The 22000-nt window shown below is 35.6% G+C and overlaps 2 protein-coding genes across 2 annotated transcripts; one reads left to right on the top strand and one right to left on the bottom strand.

The window, feature by feature from the left end:
* Positions 1-5110: 5110 nt before the first annotated feature.
* Positions 5111-7352, bottom strand: LOC121786643 (probable hexosyltransferase MUCI70). Its single transcript, XM_042185275.1, has 4 exons — positions 7136-7352; positions 6770-6976; positions 6128-6685; positions 5111-5454 (listed from the first exon to the last, which is right to left on the bottom strand). Exons 1-4 carry the CDS (start codon positions 7350-7352, stop codon positions 5129-5131), a joined length of 1308 nt encoding a protein of 435 aa, XP_042041209.1. The 3' UTR covers positions 5111-5128.
* Positions 7353-15180: 7828 nt separating this feature from the next.
* LOC121786308 (gibberellin 2-beta-dioxygenase-like) lies at positions 15181-18158 on the top strand. The gene is made up of 3 exons (XM_042184916.1): positions 15181-15591; positions 16478-16826; positions 17704-18158. The coding sequence occupies exons 1-3, from the start codon at positions 15188-15190 to the stop codon at positions 17947-17949; spliced, it is 999 nt and encodes a 332-aa protein (XP_042040850.1). The 5' UTR covers positions 15181-15187; the 3' UTR covers positions 17950-18158.
* Positions 18159-22000: the final 3842 nt, after the last annotated feature.

The raw sequence follows: 22000 nt of genomic DNA, 5'->3' as shown, positions 1-22000 counted from the left end.
GCCCCCATTGTGGACAGGGGGCCTATCTCCCATCCCCTGCGGCTCCGCCCCAAGCCGATAAATCGGCCCAACCGATCTCCTTTTTTAAAAAAAATTTAATTCATCTTTTATCTACTATATATACCTCATTTCCCATCAATTCACATTCATCCCTCTCCAATCTCAATCTCAATTTTACTTCTCTCTTGTTTTTTTAATATAGGATGTTTTATTTTGTTTTTTTTTATTTTATTGAAATTTGCTTCTCCGTTGTATTGTTTTTCCCAATATTGATACAACGAAGAATTAATTTATTATGTACTCCCTCCGTCCGCCATTAGGAGTCCTGGTCACTTTTGCGCACTCGTTTTATACAAATGATAATAAATAGTTAAAGTGGAGAAATGGTAAAGTAAGAGAGAGAATAATGTTCTTCTCAACGTGGTAGGAGGAAATGAAGATAGGCTCAGATGGACTCCGGATTTAGGGCTCCCATTGTTAGTGCCCTAATAAAGGGGGAAATATCACCAATGATCTGTCAAGCACTCTTCTCAGCTCAACCTACATGTTTAGAAATACATGCAGTGTTGGATACAAAAATACTCAGTGAACACTTGTCAAACGATACATACATACTTTGATATCGTTAAGCTATCACAATAACATATATTCCCTCCGTCCGTCATTAGGAGTCCCGGTCACTTTTGCACACTCGTTTTATAAAAATGATAATAAATAGTTAAAGTGGAGAAATGGTAAAGTATGAAAGAGAATAATGTTGAGAAGAGTCTTATCTATATTATTATCTCTCTTCCTTTATTTTCTCTAAGCTTTAACTGTTTATTACCATTTTTGTAAAAAGAAGTGCGCAAAAGTGACTGAGACTCTAAATGACGGACGGAGGGAGTACGGTTTTTCTCCACAGGTCCGAGCTAACAAAATTTGTTTGCAAGATAAAAAAATTCTACTTTGCGATCTAAGTTCTTTATGTGATCCACCATATTTGAACTTTCTTGTGACAGAGAAGGTGGTCTACATAGAAGATGCATGTGCATAGTTATCTTAAGAATTAGAAGATGAAGTTAGATCATCCTTCGTACCTACTTTATACTTATAATTGACCAATTTTTTTTTCATAAATTCCCTAGCAAGTCATTTTGACTATTAAACCTATTATTTGAAAGCTAAATAATGGGAAGTGAATATCTAGACATGCACAAACCGAACCGACCCGGCGGTTAACCGCCGGTTCGTGCCCGCCGGTTCATGAACCGGGCGGTTCATGAACCGGAACCGGAACCGGCGGTTTTAACCGTCCGGAGGGTTGCCGGTTAACACGGGCCGGTTCAGGGTCGGCGAATTGTGAACCGTGAACCGGCGGTTCAAAACCGGCGGTTCGGCGGTTTGAACCGCCGGTTCAACCGAATTAAAAAAAAATTATTTATAAAAATTGATTTTTATATTTAAAATCAATTTTTACAAACAAATGAATACAAGAAATTCGTAATAGCCCATATATATTTGATGGGCTTGCGAATTTATGAAACCATTCTTGGTTGTTTCTCTTTTATAGAAACATCCTTAAATGTTTTATGTTCCACTTTCGATGTAGGACAAACTCATTCTTGGTTGTTTCTATTTTATAGAGACATCCTTGAATATTTTATGTTCCACTTTCGATGTGGGACAAACTCATTCTTGGTTGTTTCTATTTTATAGAGGCATCCTTGAATGTCTTATGTTCCACTTTCGATGTGGGACAAAATATGTTGAAGTACTTTCTTTTATAACTACATGTTTAGAGCATTCATTCATCTTTTTCCAATGTGGGATACAAAACTTTTTTTTGTCTTCTAATTTTCTTCATGTTTTGTATGATATATATAAACAAAATCATTATTCGAATATATTCTTGATTGATAAAAATAAAGAATTATTGAGAAATATGATTTGTATATAGAAAATATTTATTTGTATAATAATTATTGTTAGGTTTATACAATTTGTATAAGAATTATTCTTTCAATGTGTATAATATTATTTATTAGTTAACATATACATAAATTTATAAACATAAGCAAATCATTAATGATAAATAATATTTGTTATTATTACATAAACTATTATGTCCTATTAAGTATTGATATTTTTTTAAGTATTGATAATAATACTGGACATAATAGTTTATGTCCAATATTATTTATGTATTTATAAACTATTATGTCCAATATTATTCTATAATAAATTTATGTATTTATGATCAAAGCAAATTATTCTATTTCATTAGTTATTTATGTATATATTTATAAAATATCAATACTTAATATTGGACATAATAGTTTATGTAATAATAACAAATATTATTACATAAACTATTATTCATTAGTTATTTATCGTTAATGATTTGCTTATGTTTATAAATTTATGTATATGTTAACTAATAAATAATATTATACACATTAAAAAATAATTCTTATACAAATTGTATAAACCTAACCATAATTATTATACAAATAAATATTTTCTATATACAAATCATATTTCTCAATAATTCTTTATTTTTATCAATCAAGAATATATTTGAATAATAATTTTGTTTATATATATCATACAAAACATGAAGAAAAATAGAAGACAAAAGAAAGTTTTGTATCCCACATTGGAAAAAGATGAATGAATGCTCTAAACATGTAGTTATAAAAGAAAATACTTCAACATATTTTGTCATACATCAAAAGTTAAACATAAAACATTCAAGGAAGTCTCTATAAAAGAGAAACATCCAAGAATGATTTTGTCCCACATCGAAAGTGGAACATAAAACATTCAAGGATGTCTCTTTAAAAAAGAAACAACCAAGCATGATTTTGTCCCACATTGAAAGTGGAACATAAAACATTCAAGGATGTTTTTATAAAAGAGAAACAATTTAGAATGATTTTGTCCCACATCGAAAGTGGAACATAAAATATTCAAGGATGTCTCTATAAAAGAGAAACAACTAAGAATGAGTTTGTCCCACATCGAAAGTGGAACATAAACATTCAAGGATGTCTCTATAAAAGAGAAACAACCAAGAATGAGTTTGTCCCACATCGAAAGTGGAACATAAAACATTCAAGGATATCTCTATAAAAGAGAAACAATCAAGAATGGTTTCTTAAATTCGTAAGCCATCAAATATATATGGGCTATTACGAATTTCTTGTATTCATTTGTTTGTAAAAATTGATTTTAAATATAAAAATCAATTTTTATAAATAAAAAATATTTTTTTTAATTTCGGTTTAACCGCCGGTTCATGAACCGGAACCGGCGGTTCAGGCAAAAAACCGGCGGTTTTGAATCGCCTGGTGAACTGGCGGTTTTTGAACCGGAACCGGAACCGCCGGGAGGTAGGCGGGCCGGTTCAGGTTCAAGCATTTCCTGAACCGTGAACCGCCGGTTCATGAACCGGAACCGGCGGTACGTGACCCTTGTGCATGCCTAGTGAATATCCATACACTTGGAATTAAAAACAATGTTGAAAGTGTTGGAGGAATAAAGGGTTGAAAAGAGGAGTAGAAAAAGAATATAAAAGTGGTTGTTTTGAAAAGAAAAACTAAATGCATCGAAAACTGTTGAAAAAATGTGAAGTGCACAAAAGAAAGATGATGCATGAAACAAATAAAAAAAAGTTGAAAACAAAAGAGAAATTTGAAAGTGATAATAAAATCTAGACAAAGTCTAAAAGTTATGCAATGTTGAAATTTGTATTAAATGAAAATAATTGGAGTTTCTATCATTGATGCATTCAGAATTTTAGGCATTCTTTAGATTATATTTCCTCTTATAATACCAAAGAATCTATATCAATGACAACATGAGGATGAAAATAAAAAAATATACACATATTGCAGTGACTAACCTATATTTTCAGGGACGTAAGCAAAGAGTGAGTTTATGATTCAATCTTAAATTGTAGTACTCCTCCATCCTTCAATTATTGTCCACTTTGATTTTAGCACGAATTTTAATAAATACTTTCTGCGTCCTACGTTACTTGAGGCATTTATTTTCACCACGAATTTTAAGAAATATTATAAAGGAAAGTGGGTTAAAAAAGTTAGTGAATATGAGTCTCATTTTATATACTAGTTTTATAATAAAATATGAGTGGAAAGAGTCAGTGGAAAACGCATCCTTCAATTATAGTTTTTAATGGTAGTGGACCTTAGTGATATTAGTTTTAAATAAATTTATTTATATCGGTACTGAGTTTGCGAGATCTTTCCATAAATGAAAATGAAATAATATTATAGGACAGATAAAAAAAGAAAGTGTCCTTATTTTTATATTAAAAGTGGAGTATCTACTTTAAAAGTTAAAACAGTGCAGTGGATTGAAGATTCCCAAGATAAATTATCTTCTCTAAAGATTAGTTGACATTCACAAAAGCAAGAATCCAAACGTAAAATATATGGGAGGGGATCCTCTGCTGTGCTGAAAAGCACAGCAGCCCCTACTGCCTCACACAAAACATTAAAATAATATATATTTATTTAATTAAATTTATTTTTATTTATTTGATTATTTTATTTTTTGGGGTGAGGCAGCAGGGGCTGCTGTGCTTTTCAGCACAGCAGAGGATCCCCAGCACAGCAGAGGATCCCCACCCAAAATATATACTGTATTCTCTAATAGCCACTGCCATCTGCCAACAAAGCTTACTTTTTTTTGGTCAACCTATATCATTATCTCACTCCTTTAATTTTCTAATAATAAAATTATTATACAATCTTGAGAGTTCTCGATCTTGAAATTCCAGATATAATTACCAGATTTACACTGCTAAATCAAACTCTCTCACCAATATTTTTTCTAATGCATAGTAGCTATAACTATGAATAAATTTTGTTAAGAATAGTACTCCCTCCGTTCCATGTTAATAGAGCCATTTTTCTATTTTAGGAAGTTCCAAGTAAATTAAGTCATTTCTATTTTTGCCAAAAAAGTAATTATCTCTTTTAATTTATTCTCTCTTCATCTCTCTTATTTTACTCTATCTTACTTTTTTCACCATCCATTTAACACATTATTCTTAAACTTCGTGCCGAAAAGAAATGTCTCTATTAACGAGGAACGGAGGGAGTAACAAACAATAAAAAAATCATTCAATAATGTAATTTTTGCCCAACATCTTCATTACATAGCCTTCACATTTACCAAAACCCGCAGAGCCAAACAAACTTTGGGTCACATTGGGCCCCACATAGTTTTTGAGGTTGTGCTTGTGCCTATATTCAATAGCAATTTGCTCAAAAACTTCAACCTCAAACATGTTTATGATAATTTTTGGTGTGATTTTATCCCTCACAAATGTAAATGCCAGTTGATCCCTGTGGTTGAATGCCTCCAATTCATTGAAAAGAAGACATGAGAATTGGTTTGAGGCTGCACCGTGCTTCCTCAGGATCAGAGCAGTATCCGGAACATCTGATGTTATGTCAATAAAGACTTATCAACTGCCATATAACATTTTCGAAATATTTCACACAATTTTCTTATTTTATATTTAATATTTAAAGAATATATTCCATAATTTATTTCTTTTTCTTCACTAATGCTAACTATTATATATAAATACTAAAAAAAGAAACACTTTCATTTTTAATTTTATTTGGGAGAAGAATCTTGGATTAGGTAAGGAAAGAAGATTATGGAAGGAGAAAAGCAAATTATATGTAATGATAGTCCAAAAACACTCATAGGAAGAAGCTTTACTTAGGGAATACTCTATAGTATGCTTGAAGATCTAATTTTGGTTTTCTAGCTATTTTATTTCATTGATAGGAAAGTTTATACATGACGTGCAACATGGCTTGGCACATAATATCTATTAAAGAGTATTTAAAATGTGAAAGTTAGGTTCCACATGATTGACTATAATTTCCCTCAATTACTTAAAGAAGTACGATTTCATTAATTACATTATGTCTCAAACATAGTGGAGTACTTATTATATTCGATTTTATAATAAATATATTTTGACACATATCGTGCTAAATTTTCAATACTCTTACAAATATCGTGTTTAGAAAATCAATAAACCTATCATTTTGTTGGACCGAATCAATTTTCTTTAAAAAACATAGACAAAAAAATATACCTGTGGGATAAGACTTGTTTGAGTGCCAAGGTTGCAAACCATTCTCACAATAAGTCTCCATTTGCATTCTCAATTCATCAACATGCCTCCACTTCTTCCATCTCGCTGTCGCCATGGCCTCCTCGATCGTGTGCACGAAATAAGGGTGCCTCGAGAGGGCCATGTCGACACCAGGGCCCACAATGAGGGCATCAATCAAAAGTAGTGGATCATTAGTTAATTGGAGCTTCGCGTCCACCCAAACACTATACTTTGTGTTTGGGAAGAGCCGATGAACCAAGTGCTTCGGTATCACCCCGTTCATTGCAGGGTTCTTGTATAAACCCTCACCCGAAACCCTAACAATGCTCCACACGCCAATCTTGTTCTCCTTAGTTTGGCTTGAAATCACATTGTACAAATACAAACCCTTAATCGTTGCATCATCTACAAACACGAAAAAGCACACACGGTCCGAGGTTTTTGGCCCTAGATTCCTAGGTTGCCGGATTTTGTCATGGTCGTTGAATATAGCCGTGACTACTACCACCCCGTTACATTTCTCCATCGTAGTTCGATCTAAATATGAATAAAATAATCCATTAAACGCATGACAACACAAAAATCAAAATGTAAAACCAAATAATCCAATAAAAAACTAACCCGAATAAGAGATTTTAAATGGCTTGAAGAAACCACATGGGATTTCATTCCCATAATCAGATTGATCAAAATGAGACAATCTTTCCTTCAAACTCAAATTCCCACCAAAACTTTCACCATTCCCCTGCATATACCTCAAAGACCTCTCACCAAAAATCGTCGAATTCATCAAATTTGCCTCCATTTTCTTCAAAACCACCGAGTAATCTGAAAACAAAACATAAAATTCATGTAAAAATTGTCCCAAGATCCATTTTTTATCTTATAAATATATATATATATATATATATATATATATATATATATATATATATATATATATATATATATATATGTGTGTGTGTGTGTGTGTGTGAATTTTACTACCTGAGAAAAAAACAGGGGAATTGCAAGATGAACGTGTGGTGGGAATGGCATGCTTGTTCTCTCCATAAGAGGGAGGGTAAGAGAAGGGAGGCGGGGAGGCGGAGGGTGGCCGGAGAGTGCATTTGGAGGAGGAGAGAGAGAGGTAGACGACGGAGAGAAGGTAGAAGAGAGAGAAACAGAGGATTTTGGATTGGAGACAAGTCGTATGTTTCTCCATGAAAACAATCTTTCTAAGGACATACCCTTTCTTTATTTGTATTTTCCTCAAATGTTATTTCAAATAGGAGTCATATTTGATTTGGGCACGAGTTTTAAGAAATGTAAAGAAAGTAAGTTGAATTTTAACGGAATGTAGGTCCCACTTATATATATATATATATATATATATATATATATATATATATATATATATATATATATATATATATATATTATATTAGTTTTATAATAAAATGTGAGTAGAATAAGTTGATGGAATGTCAGACTTATTTACTATTTATGGTAAAAGTGAAATATGACTCTTATTGTGGGACGGACGAAAACGGCAAAAAAATAGGACTCTTATTGTGAGACGGGTGTTTATTTTGAAACAATTATTAATAGGTTTTGAGAAAATTCCAATGTAGACATTCGGAATTTTCGATGGTTCTTGAAAGAATTATAACAAACAAACTTCCAACTGCAGGCTGGCCCAAGGTAGTATTCGGCTGCATAGGCATTGGCAATGGTCCCCCACCATGTTCTCATCTTAAAAAAAGCTTGTAAATTTAGGTTAGAATATGGATATGGATTAATGAATCAATTAATTAATAGTGTGTGAATTTAAGTAACATATGTAAAATTCAAATGCTAATTTCCATAGTTTGTTATTATTTTCATATTTTGGAATAAAGTGGAAAGGTAAAAGAGGCCAAGCTTGCACTCTGATAGATTAGAATCACAAGCCTCCAAATTATTCATCTTCGTCCCTTTATCAAAATCTTTGCCCTCATTATCTTAAGGCAAATTAAATTAAATAATCATTTCTAAATTATTGCATGAAATATTTTTATTCCAATTATTTATATTGTAACAGTAAATATGAGACCGTAACATTTGACTATTTGACTTAGAGCATCCGCAATAGCGGACGTTCTGGCGGACGTGAGACTGCCTAGCAGGACGTCCGTCGCGAACGTCCACTATTGCAACCGCCTAGCAGGTGATGGACGTCCCAGGCGGATGTCCGCTATTGCACGGACGTCCCGATTTTTTTTTTTATTTTACTTTTTTATTTATACTAATATTTACAACTCATTGCACTTATTTTTTGTATATTTGATAAACACCAACAATTAAAATAAATTAATTGTATTTTTCAATTTGTTTTATTGGCTAGGGCGTCGGCTAGTCCTAGTGCTAGGCTATTATTGTGCAGTCGAATGTCGCAGTGCAGTGGGATGTCCTTATGACGTGGCATGAGGTATTTTTGGAATGTCCATGTGCTAGGCTATTGAGATGTCCATCCTATCGTGGATGCTCTCATGAGCAAGTTCGTCAACTAAATAAGTCGGGGTTTAGCTCATTATAACATCAGAGTATTTGAGTTTATGAGCAAGTTCGTCAAATAAGCTTGTGTCAAAATATGATATTACTGATAATCATTAATAATGATTTTATCTATTTTTATGAATAAACTAATTTATTTATTAGAATTATGATTTATAAATTAAGCTCGTTTACTAATGAATAGTATTAAACGAATTTATTTAACAATGTTTATGTGGAGCTAGACATATGAAACAAGTTACTCATCCATTGGGGTTTGATAGTCATATGTAAATGGGTCTCTTGTGGCCTACTAAGTTGGGCCTCTTAATGTGGAGTCAAATAGTCTGCACAAAAGCCCAAAGTCTCCTTTTTTTTAATTAGCGGATGCAGATATTTAAAGGTCCCGTCATTATGCATTCGAACTTGCAATCTTTAACCTCATGCATTAACCACTCTACAACTAAGCTAATACCCACACACACACACAAAAACCCCAAAGTCTCTAATATGTGATCTTATAGAAGTACTAGCTTTTAACAGGCCAGTCCATTAATAAAGTTTCATAGAGTGCCGAGTATATAAATTATTACTCCCATCGTCTCAGTCTAAGTGGAGCATTTTCTAATTCGGTATTGAATTTTGTGTACTATGTAGTGTTATTTTGCAAATAAAGTGAAGGAAATAAAGTAAGAGAGAGAGAGAGAGTCAGTGGCGGATTTAAGATTTTTAATTTGGGGGTACGACATATACATTGAAACTTTACACTTTGATCTATCACTTTTCTTCCATTTTATTAGTTTTTATATGAATATTTTTATTAATTATAAATTATTTATATAGATATAAATATACTAATTACATAATAAAAAAAATACTAAATCTTTTGAACATAAATTATTTGAATAAAGTTAAACTATTTCTAAAAAATAAAAAAATATAATCACTAAACAATTGATAAATTATTCGTAATAGTATATAAATAGGAATATAATAATGATTCAAGAAAAATTCAGTTCTTTTCAAAACAAAAGAAATTTTATCATAACTATAAATACTGCAAAGTCGCATATAGATAAAAATAATATTTTCAAAATAAATAACAATATAATAACTACTCCACAAATAGAAAGTAGATTAATGAATTAAATGCAGTAGAAAAAAAAAGGAATACTACTACTTACTACCATCTAAATAAAATACAAGAAAATGAAATCCAAGAAGGAAGGACAATAAATAAAATGCAAGAAAATCAAAATATTATGCAATAGCCAAGATTCAAACCCTGGTTGTTGTTGAAGAGAACGAGCAACACTCTACCGCTGGACTACTTAGCTTCATTTTAAATAATATTACAATATATACTTAACATATCAAGTTTTTGGGTACAGTTGTACCCCTGTCCTATACTGGATCCGCCAGTGGAGAGAGTGGTGATTACAGATTTAGAAATGTGTCATTTGGAGTGGGACAACCCAAAAAAATGTGTCACTTATAGAGATTATATGAATAGCTCCCTTGTGAATAATTATTGATTAGAGTAACAAAACTACACCATCCTCAAATAAACTTCTACCACTCATAGTTATAATTCTTGCAACAGTAGATCCATATCCATTAAATCATTTCCTCCTTTCCTGACGATGTGTTTCCACCTCTTAGAAAACGAAATTCTCTGATCGACATAATGAAGTTTCCACATAGGAGCCCACAAGCCACAACTTGAATAGTACTATATTCTAATTATGTCTCTTTTGAGATTACCAAAAGGTGAAATGGATATATATGAAGATGAATGTAATAATAAAGTTCGAATTTCATTATATCATAGCTTGATTCGCTCGTAGTTTATGTATTTTTAGGGATAGATTTATCTATCTTGTTTTGTTTGGGTTTTGACTAGTTTTTATTATTTTTGTTTAATATTCTACCAATTTCGAGTGTCTTGACTGTTGAGATTTGAAGAAAAAAATGGTCTAGAGTGAAGAGTGGCCCTCAAGAACACCAATCTTTCGCCTTCAAAAGAGTTTTATATGGATATGTTGCACGTTTCATTTTGATTAATGTATAGAAAGTTAAAACCCATTTATGAAAACAGCGCAAACAAGAGAGAGTTACTGATACGAGCATTATTTACTTAGTTAGTGCAACCAAGCAACTTGACCAAGTCATGTCATCTAGAGGACTCCATATATCTCCACTCAACCTAGTAAGTTAGGGCATCTTTGGAAGGATAAATAACTCATCTGGGGATGGATTTCTATGAATATGATCCGTCATCCAAGGAGCTATAATCTGTCCATGAATTTAACATTGTTAAGGATCCATTATATCACAAACTTTCTGATTCTTGAGAAGATCAAGTAAAGTAAGGAATGTACATAATATAAAAAAAATCACAAGATTGATCCACTTTTATTGTTTATTATTTCTATTCTGTTTATGATTTTCTTTGTAATGATATTATTAGTCTTCTTATATCTACGGGGGGACTTATACTGATGAATTTTATGATTTGAAAGTATTTCTTTTTCATATATTGATGTTTAATATGAGGGCACTGATCTTAGAAACTTTTGGAGTTGTGTCTTGGTAGCTAGACGAGATGTCACTGGAACATACAACCTAGTAGTATGATTTAGCTGAATTTGAAAGGGGGCCTAAATTGTTTGAGTGGTTTATCGGAAGTTCTTGTGTATCTATTTTTGTTTAAATTATAAAATTTAAGACCATTTTATCGTTTGTCTAGATCGTATATGAAATTCACATAGTTTTATTTGAAATATAATAAATTATTATTAATAGGAAATTAAACAAAAATTTAAAAGACTCAAACCTAATACCTTTGACTTCAAACTTTATCATACTACCAGTAGGCCAATTCACTGACCCACACTAGACATCACCAAACCGAACCGGCCCGGCTGAACCGGCCCGGAACCGTCACCGGCGGTTCCGAACCGGAACCGGAACCGTCGGCGGCGGTTCCGAACCGTGACCGGAACCGGCGGTTCCGACGGGCCGGTTCAGGTTCATGAAATTTGCGAACCGTAACCGGCGGTTCCGACACCTTTTCAGGCTACCACCGGCCTAGACGTAGCCTTTTCAGAAACCGGGTCAGAAACCGCCGGTTTTTGTCAGAAAACACGAAACCGGCGGTTTCTGACCAAAAACCGGCGGTTCAACGAGTAAACCGGCGGTTCCGGCGGTAAACCGGCGGTTCCGCCGGATTTCAAAAATTTGAAATTTTTTCTTTTTTTTTCTTTTTTAATCACATTTTTCCCCTATAAATACCCCCTCATCTTCATTTTCTACTTACCCCATTCTTGTGTTGATAAGAATTTCTCTCTCAATCTCAATTTCTCTATTCTCCATCCTCTTTCTCTCAAGTTGTTTACGTTATTTGCGCTCATAATTTACTCACGTTGTTCTTGTTTACGTTAATATCACATAAACACTACTCTCTATTCTCTACTTCCAATTTCCATAATATCATGTCTTCATCTCGTCGTGGTGGTGATCGGGGCAAGGGAATTGCCCAAGATCAAAGTGACTCTCGTCGTCGTCGTGCCCCTTCTAGAGCACAAGTTGCGGAGGAGGTGGGAAGGCGAGCCGCTCTTCGATTACAAGTAAAGTTGCGGAGGAGGTGGGAAGGCGAGCAACGGAGGAAGGACGGCACATTCGGTAAGTGAGTTAGATTTATATTTAGACTCACACTTTTCATTCAATGAAGAAGAAGGAGGTCCCGTTCCCCAACAAATCGACGTCCTAGATTGGTGGTCTTCACACGAGAAAGATTTTCCCATCCTTGCATCAATGGCCAAGGAGATCTTTTCGGTTCCGGCTTCCACTGTCGCCGTCGAGTCCGCCTTTAGTGTTGGAGGCAACGTCTTGGACGACCGAAGAAGTAGGCTCACCGGACAAAACATGGAAGCCACCATGTTACTTGATGATTGGTGCTCCGCCGAAATTAGAGACCAAGAACCGGATTGGGACAAACTAGTAGTACAACCCGACCAAGACTACTTCCCCGACGAAGAAGAGTAGGCGCCAATACTTCCGATCAAGCCAAATAGGTAAGCAAGGTAAGAGAACTACGTGGACTTTGATTCCAAAATGCAATTGAGCATTGAGGATACGTAGGCATCTCAACTTATATTTCAACTTAAATTTTAAATTTAAGTTTAAATTTAAGTTGAGCTCAAGTCCTTTTCCTTTATTTCTTTTTTCTCCCCTTTATTTCGAATATGTAATTTTGTAAATTGTAATGAAGACTTTAAGTCTTTTGTAATTTATAATTTTGAAGTTGTAATTTCTAATTTTTATGTTGTAATTTGTAAATTTTAACTTGTAATTTGTAATTTTAAAGTTGTAATTTGTAATTTTGAAGTTGTAATTTGTATCAATAAAATTAAATTTGTACATCGCTTCATTCTAATGTTATTTACGCAAGTTTTTTTACATTTTAAACTTGAATTACAATTTACAAAATGCAAAAAAAAAAAAAAAAATCAAAACGAACCGCCGAACCGGCCGAACCGGCCCGGAACCGGCCAATCACCGGCAGTTCCACGGTTCACTTGAACCGGCGGTTCCACGGTTCACGAACCGGAACCGCCACACCTTGGCCGGGCCGGTTCAGGTTCATCAATTTATTGAACCGGAACCGGCGGTTCCGAACCGTGAACCGCCGGTTCCGGAACCGTGGTGACGTCTAACCCACACTATAAATAATAGAGTGAACTGCATCAAAAGGCCCTAACTTTTCGCTGTGTAACAGCAGAGGCCCCTAACTTTTAAAAATCCCACCAGAGGGATCTAACAAAATATGTAATCACAAATCGTGTTTTTTCGGACCATAACAACCTCAGGGCTTGGAAGGGCAAAACCGCCCTTTTGTATGGCCGCCACTGCTGCATGCACTGTTGATGGGACCTGCGAAAGTAATTGATGTGACAGCAAAGCATGGTTCTTGTCCCCTATTTTTTCCCACGCTCGGACCTGCATTGTAATTTATTAAGCCGAAGTTTAGTTTCATTTCACCCGCAATTTTTTGTTTTCATTTCATATTTATTTGACTCAGTTCAAGTATTTTCGAAACCATTGATTATTCAATTCCCTTTTTAATGTTATATGGCATTGTTGTTGACAAATTGTTAGGATAAGATCATCTATTAATATGGTACAGTATAATAAAGTTGACTAATGAAATTTAAATAAATCATAGTAATAAAAATAAAATAAGCATTTGTCCTTATTTACATTTTTTTATTAAATGGTACGTTTTCCACTTTAATGTAGTACTAGTAGCTTTTAAAAACACAAATAACTTTTTGAATATATACTTACTATTTTAACATGGGAATTGCAGCATTAAAAATATAAATATTATGAATCCAAATCAATTTTTATAAAAATTAAAAGGGATATTGTGGCACAACATCCCATCGGACTTTCATCTTCATACGTGACTAAAATCCTATTCTTCTGCTGGGCACATTTGTTTGCTCCAATAAAAGTAGTTCACTTATATATGTATATATATTTTAATTATGTATTTCTATTTTTGATAATTTTCTTTCTATTACCAATTGACCATTTTCCAGAGTAATACTTCACTCACACTTTTTTTCATATCTGTCCCATATAATAAATTTCACATTAGAACTTACAGCACAGGTCTTCCAAATTCTTTATTTTTTAGAAATTGGAATAAGTATTTATCTATGTCCGTTGTTTAATTTGCAAAATAAATTGATAACCCATGTTATTTTCTCGATGAGAAAGGACCGCACAGAGTTTATTTAACATAATCGAAATTCAGAGCCAATTAATTCTATATGGAGTACTACACCATTACCTAACTTCCTCCAATGTAAAAGCCACAGTACGTTTGCATTTATACCAAACGGCTACATCAATTAGGAGAATGGAATTATGAAGACTATATTGTTTGACAAGACAGCCCCTGCACATGCAGACTATGTGCAGGCATAGGGAGCAAGTGTAGTACGTAAAAGGTCTAAACTGCCCTTCAACCTATTTGGGCATTTTCGTCCGAAAAATGGCAAAATATACACGTTTTGTGATTACATATTTTGTTAGATCCATCTGGTGAGATTTTTAAAAGTTAGGGGTCTCTGCTGTTACACAGCGAAAAGTTAGAGACTTTTGGTGCAGTTCACTCTAAATAATAATATTATGTAATCAATCCGAATTAATAATGTCACAAAAACTTACTACTAACTTTAAATAATTACCCTAAATATGGATAAATTGACACTATTAATTAACTCTTAAACAAATTAACCCTACTTGAACTTGGTAATTCTAATTAATAACCTTATATTGTAACATAATAATTAAAGAAGAGGACAATCGAAAGCCCAACAAAATGAAACACGAAAATTAAAGTGGAATATAGATATTTGAATAAATATTGGATCAATTATTGTTCTTTCCTTATAAATTCTCAAACATTTCCAATAATCCACACACTTCTCTCTCTCTCTCTCTCACAAAAACATGGTGGTTTTATCCAAAAAAGTTGTTCATACCGACTTGGCCAACTTCCAAACATGCAAATCCACCACTGATATATTCACCGGAGTTCCCGTCGTGGATATGTCCGATGCCATCACCGCCAAGAAGCTCATCGTCGAAGCCTGCAGAGAGTTTGGATTTTTTAAGGCTGTCAATCACGGAATCTCACCGGAGCTGGTGGCCGTGTTGGAATCGGAGGCTGTCGACTTCTTCGCACTGCCGCAGCAAGAAAAGGACAGGTCAGGCCCGGCCAGCCCGTTCGGCTACGGCAACACGAGAATTGGGCCCAACGGTGACACCGGCTGGGTCGAATACCTCCTCCTCTCCACCCGCCCCGGTCTCATGCTCCATAAGCCCCATTTTCCCGCCATTTCAGAAAACCTCTGGTAAAACAATTCACATTAGTATGATATTGTACGCTCGAGAATAAGTGCTCATAGTTTTATTATTGTGACACTTTCTAAAATATCTCATACTCCCTCTGTATTCAAAAAATAGAAACATTTAAAACGGCACAGGTTTAATGGACAATTGGTAAAATAAGTGAGAAAAATTGGTAAAGTAAGTGAGATGAAAAGAAAAATGAGTAAAGTAAGAGAGAGAAAGAGAAAAAGTAAAGAAAGTAGAGTTAGTGGATTGTGGGGTTCATGTCCTAAAATAGAAATAGTTGCTGTTTTTAAAAAGCGGAGGGAGTATATTAATAGGAATTGGACATAATACCTCCGTCCACCAAATATAAACATAGTTGTGTATAACACGAGTTTTAACGTGCAATTGGTAAAGTAAGAGAGAAGAGGAAAAAGTAAGGTAAAAGTAGTGTTAGTGGATTGTGTGGGGTCCACATTATTAGTACTCCCTCAGTCCACGATTAAATGTCTCATTTTTCCTTTTTCTTCCTTCCGTCAATAAATGCTATATTTTACTTTTAGTGTACTATATTTGGTAAATGGACCAAACATTCCACTAGTTCATTTCACTCACATTTTATTATAAAACCAACATATAAAAGTAGGTCTCACATTCCACTAACTTTTTCTCCTACCTTACTTTAAAAAGTTAAACAATTTCTTATACCTTGTGTCGATCAGATATGAGACATTTAATAAAGGACGAAGGGAGTAGTATTTTAATGTTCAAAACTTTCTATATTTAGAAATTGTTCTAATTTTGCTAGACGGCTCAAAATGGTAAAACTAGTCTATTTTTCATGTACGAATGTAGTATATATTACTTGTACATTTCTAATTCTCCGATGTGGGATGGTTTTATGAGGTTTGCTGCGGGTGAGTATATCTCAGCCGTGGCAAAAATGCTGAAGGGAGTTTTGGAGATGATTTCCGGGGAGCTGGGAATTGGGCCGAGGGGCTGCCTAAGCGGCCTCGTAGGGGACGAGAAGAGCGATTCGTGTTTCCGGCTGAATCACTACCGGCCGTGCCCGAATCTTGAGGCATTGAGTGGCTGGAATTTGATCGGATTTGGTGAGCACACGGACCCTCAAATAATGTCGGTTTTGAGATCTTGCAACGCACCGGGCCTCGAAATTCGGCTGCAAAATGGTTCATGGGCCTCGGTCCCATCTGATCAAACCTCTTTCTTCTTTAGTGTTGGAGATTCTCTTCAGGTAAATAGAGAATCACATTATGCCTAATAAATTGACCTCACTTTTTGCTCTGTGAAAATATAACTGCCTTTTATTCAACTATAGTTTTCATGCAGATTTCCGATTGCCGTCAGACTTTTTTAACTGGGCCCGGCCAGTATTGGATTTGTCATTATCAATTTAATTAGATATTTTTTTATAAAAAAATACTCCTCAGTCCCCTAAAAAAATAAAATTTAAAACGGCATAGATTTTAATGCAAAATTAGGAAAGTAAGAGAGATAGAAAGAAAAGTGTATTAGTGGAAAATGAGTCTCATCTAAATAATATTTCATAAATAGAAAGTTTTAATTTTTAAGTGATGGACCGAAAAAGGATAAGAGTTTCTATTTTTATGGGACGGATGTATAACTATATAGATCTTTATTCTTTTTATTGTATCAAACTTCAAATAAAAGTAGAGATGTGTCGGAGCATCTGTGTCAGGTCTAGTGATTCTAACTCTTCTTTTACGTAATTTATTTCTACCTCCGTCCCACACATTAGTAATAGTATGTAAATAATAGTCTTCCTTTACCAATTTGATCTGTTATATAAAATGAATCCATTTTTGTTTAGACAAGGTTTTTCATCTTTTATGAGTGCTATACTGATAATATTTCAATCAATCTTTTTTTATCTCTTTACTAATTTATCTATTTTGTACTATTAAAACTTTTGTTGTCCACAAACTCCTTATTTTTAGAGATAGTATGGAGTAGATACACAAATATGATCAATTATTAAAAATCATAAAGAATCAGAGTCCCTAGCTCAATTTGCTTATATGACGGTAAATTGAAATGGAAATATAGGGAAACTCTAGATGTAATAAAATGATGGGGTTGGTTGTATGCAGGTGATGACCAATGGAAGATTTAAGAGTGTGAAGCATAGAGTGGTGACAAATTGCCTCAAATCAAGGGTGTCAATGATATATTTTGGAGGGCCACCATTGGATGAAAAGATTGTACCTTTATGCTCATTAATGGAGGAAGGTGAAGAAAGCTTGTACGAGGAATTCACTTGGTCCGAATACAAGAAATCAGCTTACAACTCTAACTTGGGTGATGATAGGTTGAAGCTTTTTGAAAAAATCAAGTGATCATGTCCCTTGATTTAATTAAACACCATAATTCATAGAGAGTAGACTTTCCATATATGGCAATGACGAGGCATCCATGTAGTTGCAATTTGAATTTTCTACATAGGTTATGAATAGGTAGGTTTAATTTATTAAATCGTAATATATGTATCAAATTAGTTATTAAAGTTTGATGCAATGTCAATATTTCAGTATATAATTGTTGGATACTCCCTTCATTCCATAAAAATAACGTACACTTTATTTTCGTTCGTCCTATAAAAATATGTGCATTCTACTTTTGAAAAATTATCCTAATTTATTACCTTTATACATTAACTTATTTACTGCTTATACCAACATTAAACACTACTAATAATAAGAGTTCCGCTATCCACTAATACTACTTTAATTAGCCTTCTCCTCATTTCTCTTACTTTACCATTTTTGTCTTAATTCTTGTGTTATATCAGTTGCTCATATTCTTATAGAGTAGGGGGAGTACAATTTAGTTAGATAGCAGTTCAATATACATGCAAAATAAAAATCCCTACTTCTAATCACAGTAAAACACATATCCCTAAAAAATACTCATATGAAAATTAATCCTAATTCAAATAAGATATATACTCCATCCGTCCCTTAAATTTTTTCACACTTCTTTTCTGCACTCGTTTTGTAAAAATAATAATAAATAATTAAAGTGAAGGAATGATAAAGTAAGAGACAGAATAATGTAGAGAAAAGTTTTAACTAAATAATTCTCTCTCTTACTCTCCACTCTCTCCACTCTAACTATTTATTATTACCTTCGTCCCACAATAAGAATCCATTTTTACCATTTTAGTTCATCCCACAATAAGAGTCCACTTTCACTTTTACTACTATAAATAGTAAGTAGACCACACATTCTACTAACTCATTATCACACACATTTTATTATAAAACTAATGTATAAAGTGGGACCATTTACTCCACTAACCTTTTTAACTCATTTTCCTTTACATTTCTTAAAATCCATACCGAGTCAAATGTGGACTCTTAATGCGGGACGGAAGTAGTATTATTTTTACAAAATGAGTGTAGAAAAGAAGTGTGACAAAATTTCAAGGACGGAGGGAGTATAAACCTAAAATACATGATAGAATCAAATGATACTCCACCTTCCCAAGTTATTACTTCTATCCCAAGATAGTTGAGTTGCGTTTATTTGAAAAGTCTCAAAATAGTAGTCATGTTCTTTTTTATAAACTTTATTTTTTTTCCTAATTTATTCTCTGTATCCTCATACTCCATTCTCTCTTTTTCTTTATACTTAATTCTCTTTCTATTTTACTATTTAAACATCAATTTTCTTTTTCTTTTATACTTAATTCTCTTTCTATTTTACTATTTGAACATCAATTTTTTAAATTATGTGTCTGATAGAAAGCCCCAACTACATTGAAACGAAACAATACTACATGTGACTATTAATAACACCGTACCATCTATAACCATACTCCAAAAATGAGTTTTGGTGTAGAAATCTTCTCCAACCATACACCAAAACTCAAACCCATTTTTGGTGTTTTTTGTGAAACAATACCAAATATGGTGCTATTGCAAAAATTTTGTGAGACAAAAACTCAAAAATGGTGTAAATTTTGAATTTGGTGTAAATGGTTAGGGTAAAACTACTTTTTGGTGTGAAGTATACTCGAAAATGGGTTTGGGTATGGTGTAAATGGTTGGAGATGGTCTAAGTAAGCGAGATTTGTTCAAATTTTAGACTGTTATAAAGAGACTTATGAGGGAAATTTATTCAAATTTTACACTGTTAGAGCATCCGCAATGGCGGCGAGCCCACCGGCTAGCCGATCCCTGGCGCTCGCCGATCCGCTCGCCGAACCATTACAGTCGGCGAGCGCCAAATCGGCAAGAAAAACGGCGAGCGCACGCCGATTCCCTCGCGCTGGTGGAAGCGCTCGCCGATCGGCTGGCCGCCATTGCAGGCTCCCGATCGGCGAGCGATCGGCAAGCGGAATTTTTTTTTCTTAATTTAATTTTCGAAACACTATATATACGCGACTTGCACGTCATTTTCATTTGCACCACTTGTTATAACGAGTACTCTCTCTGTCTTAATTTTTGTACAAGAGCAACAACGTGAAATGGAGCACAACAACGAGCCTACTCCAGGGACGAGCGGGTCTCAAACCCCACGGTACCCGTGGGAGGTGGATGGGGTCCGATGGCCGGGTACTACAACATGTACCTTTGGCAGCAGATGATGCCCGGGGGTGGTGTGCCGGGATGGCAGGGGATGCCGGGGGGGCCGGCGATGCAGGGTAGGCCAGCGATGCCGGGCGGGCAGGGGGTACCGGGGATGCAACCCGGGATGCAGATGATGCCGGGGTGGGCACCCGGGATGCAGATGATGCCGGGGTACCCGGGGATGCAGGGGACGCCGACCCTGGGGGGAGACAACGTCTATCGTCCCAGTCTTGATTTTGTTACTGCTTCTTCGCACACATCGTCCCCAACGGAGACGCAGTACACTGGGTTTGAGACCTTCTCCTTTGAGGAGTTGGGAATAGATCTCGGGGATGCGGGCACTCCCGTTCAAACGGGGGGAGTAGGGCGGGGTCGGGGCGCGCCCAAGAAGAAGAAGGGGAAGAGGGTGGTCGGCGAGTCGTCGCAGCCGGCTGGTGACGACAGCCCGGCACGGAGGAAGTGGACGGACGCAAAGAACGTCGCGCTGTCCAAGGCGTGGGTGAGTGTTTGCGATGATCCCCTCACCTCGAACAACCAGAGGATCGTCAACTTGTGGGCTAAAATAGCAACAGCCTACAAGGCATTTTGCCCAGATGGGGAGGAGTGCCGAAAGGCGTGGGACCGAATCAGGGCTGGGGTCTCCCGATTTTTGGGCTTGTACACCAACGCCCTCCGCATGCAGTTGAGTGGCCAAACTGACGAGGACTGCAGGAGGATGGCGGAGAAAGAGTTCCCCGTGCCCGGGCTTTACATGGAGTTCACCTACTGGAACTGCTACGAGGTACTGATGGACTCCGAGAAGTTTCGAGCAAGTGTCGACACTGGCTGGCCGAAGAAGCAGCGCCTGACCTATACCGGTGATTACAGCGGCGGCAGCAGCGACGGTTCCCACGACCTCCCCGAGGATGCACAGGAGTTCCCGTCCCCTCCCGCGTTTGCTCGCCGCACTCGCCCGATTGCTCAAAGGCGGGCGCAACGAGCTCGCCAGGCCTCCCAGGAGGTCCAGTCGGCATCCCCCTGTTGGCCAGTCGACAGCCGACCTCGCCTTCTTCGCGCGTCAACAAGCGCGCTCTCAGATGTGGAAGGTCTTAGCTGAATGGAGGGCGGCAACCGACCCCGAGGAGAAGAGTTTTCTCCACGCGATGCTCGTGAGTATGTTGGCCGATTTAACCTCCGCCGCGGCACAGGTGAGGGCCTCAAACGCGGGCTCAGATGCCGCAGATTTGGGGGTCCCGGATAGCGGCGACAACGGCGACGACGGCGAGAAGTGAGGCGGAGGTGAGGGGCTCGTGTGTGGAGGAGGATTTTTTTATTTATGTAATTTTTTTAAAAATTAATGTACTTTTTTTTAATTAATGTACTTTTTTAAATTTTAATATTATTATTGAGTATTATGTGTCGAAAATTTAATTCCGTATTTTATGTGATTGTTAATTTTTTATTTTTATAATTTTATTTATTGTGGCTAGGCTATGGCTGGGCTATTGCTTGTCCAGATGCTTGTCCTGATGATGTGGTAGGAGGAGTTTTTAGAGCAGTTGATATGGCAGGAGGAGTTTGTGGCTAGACTATGGCTGAGTTATTGCTTGTCCAAAACTATTGTGGATGTTCCTATAAAGAGACTTATGATTTCCCTCATAATATATGGGTATCCGAAAATGTGCCTTGTAACTACTTTATTAATACAATAAAGGACCACTAAAATAGTTGTCGATGCCTCATTGCTCTGTGCTTGACCCATAGTAGAAATCGTGAAAGTCTGTATCAAGAATGCTACCTATTTTCCTTTCATAATCTATTAGAGTATGCAAGACAC

The sequence above is a fragment of the Salvia splendens genome, chromosome 22 (assembly GCF_004379255.2).
Source record: "Salvia splendens isolate huo1 chromosome 22, SspV2, whole genome shotgun sequence".
Lineage (NCBI taxonomy): Eukaryota > Viridiplantae > Streptophyta > Magnoliopsida > Lamiales > Lamiaceae > Salvia > Salvia splendens.
The sequence above is the reverse complement of the archived record's forward strand: the minus strand, read 5'-3'. Positions and strand labels throughout refer to the sequence as shown.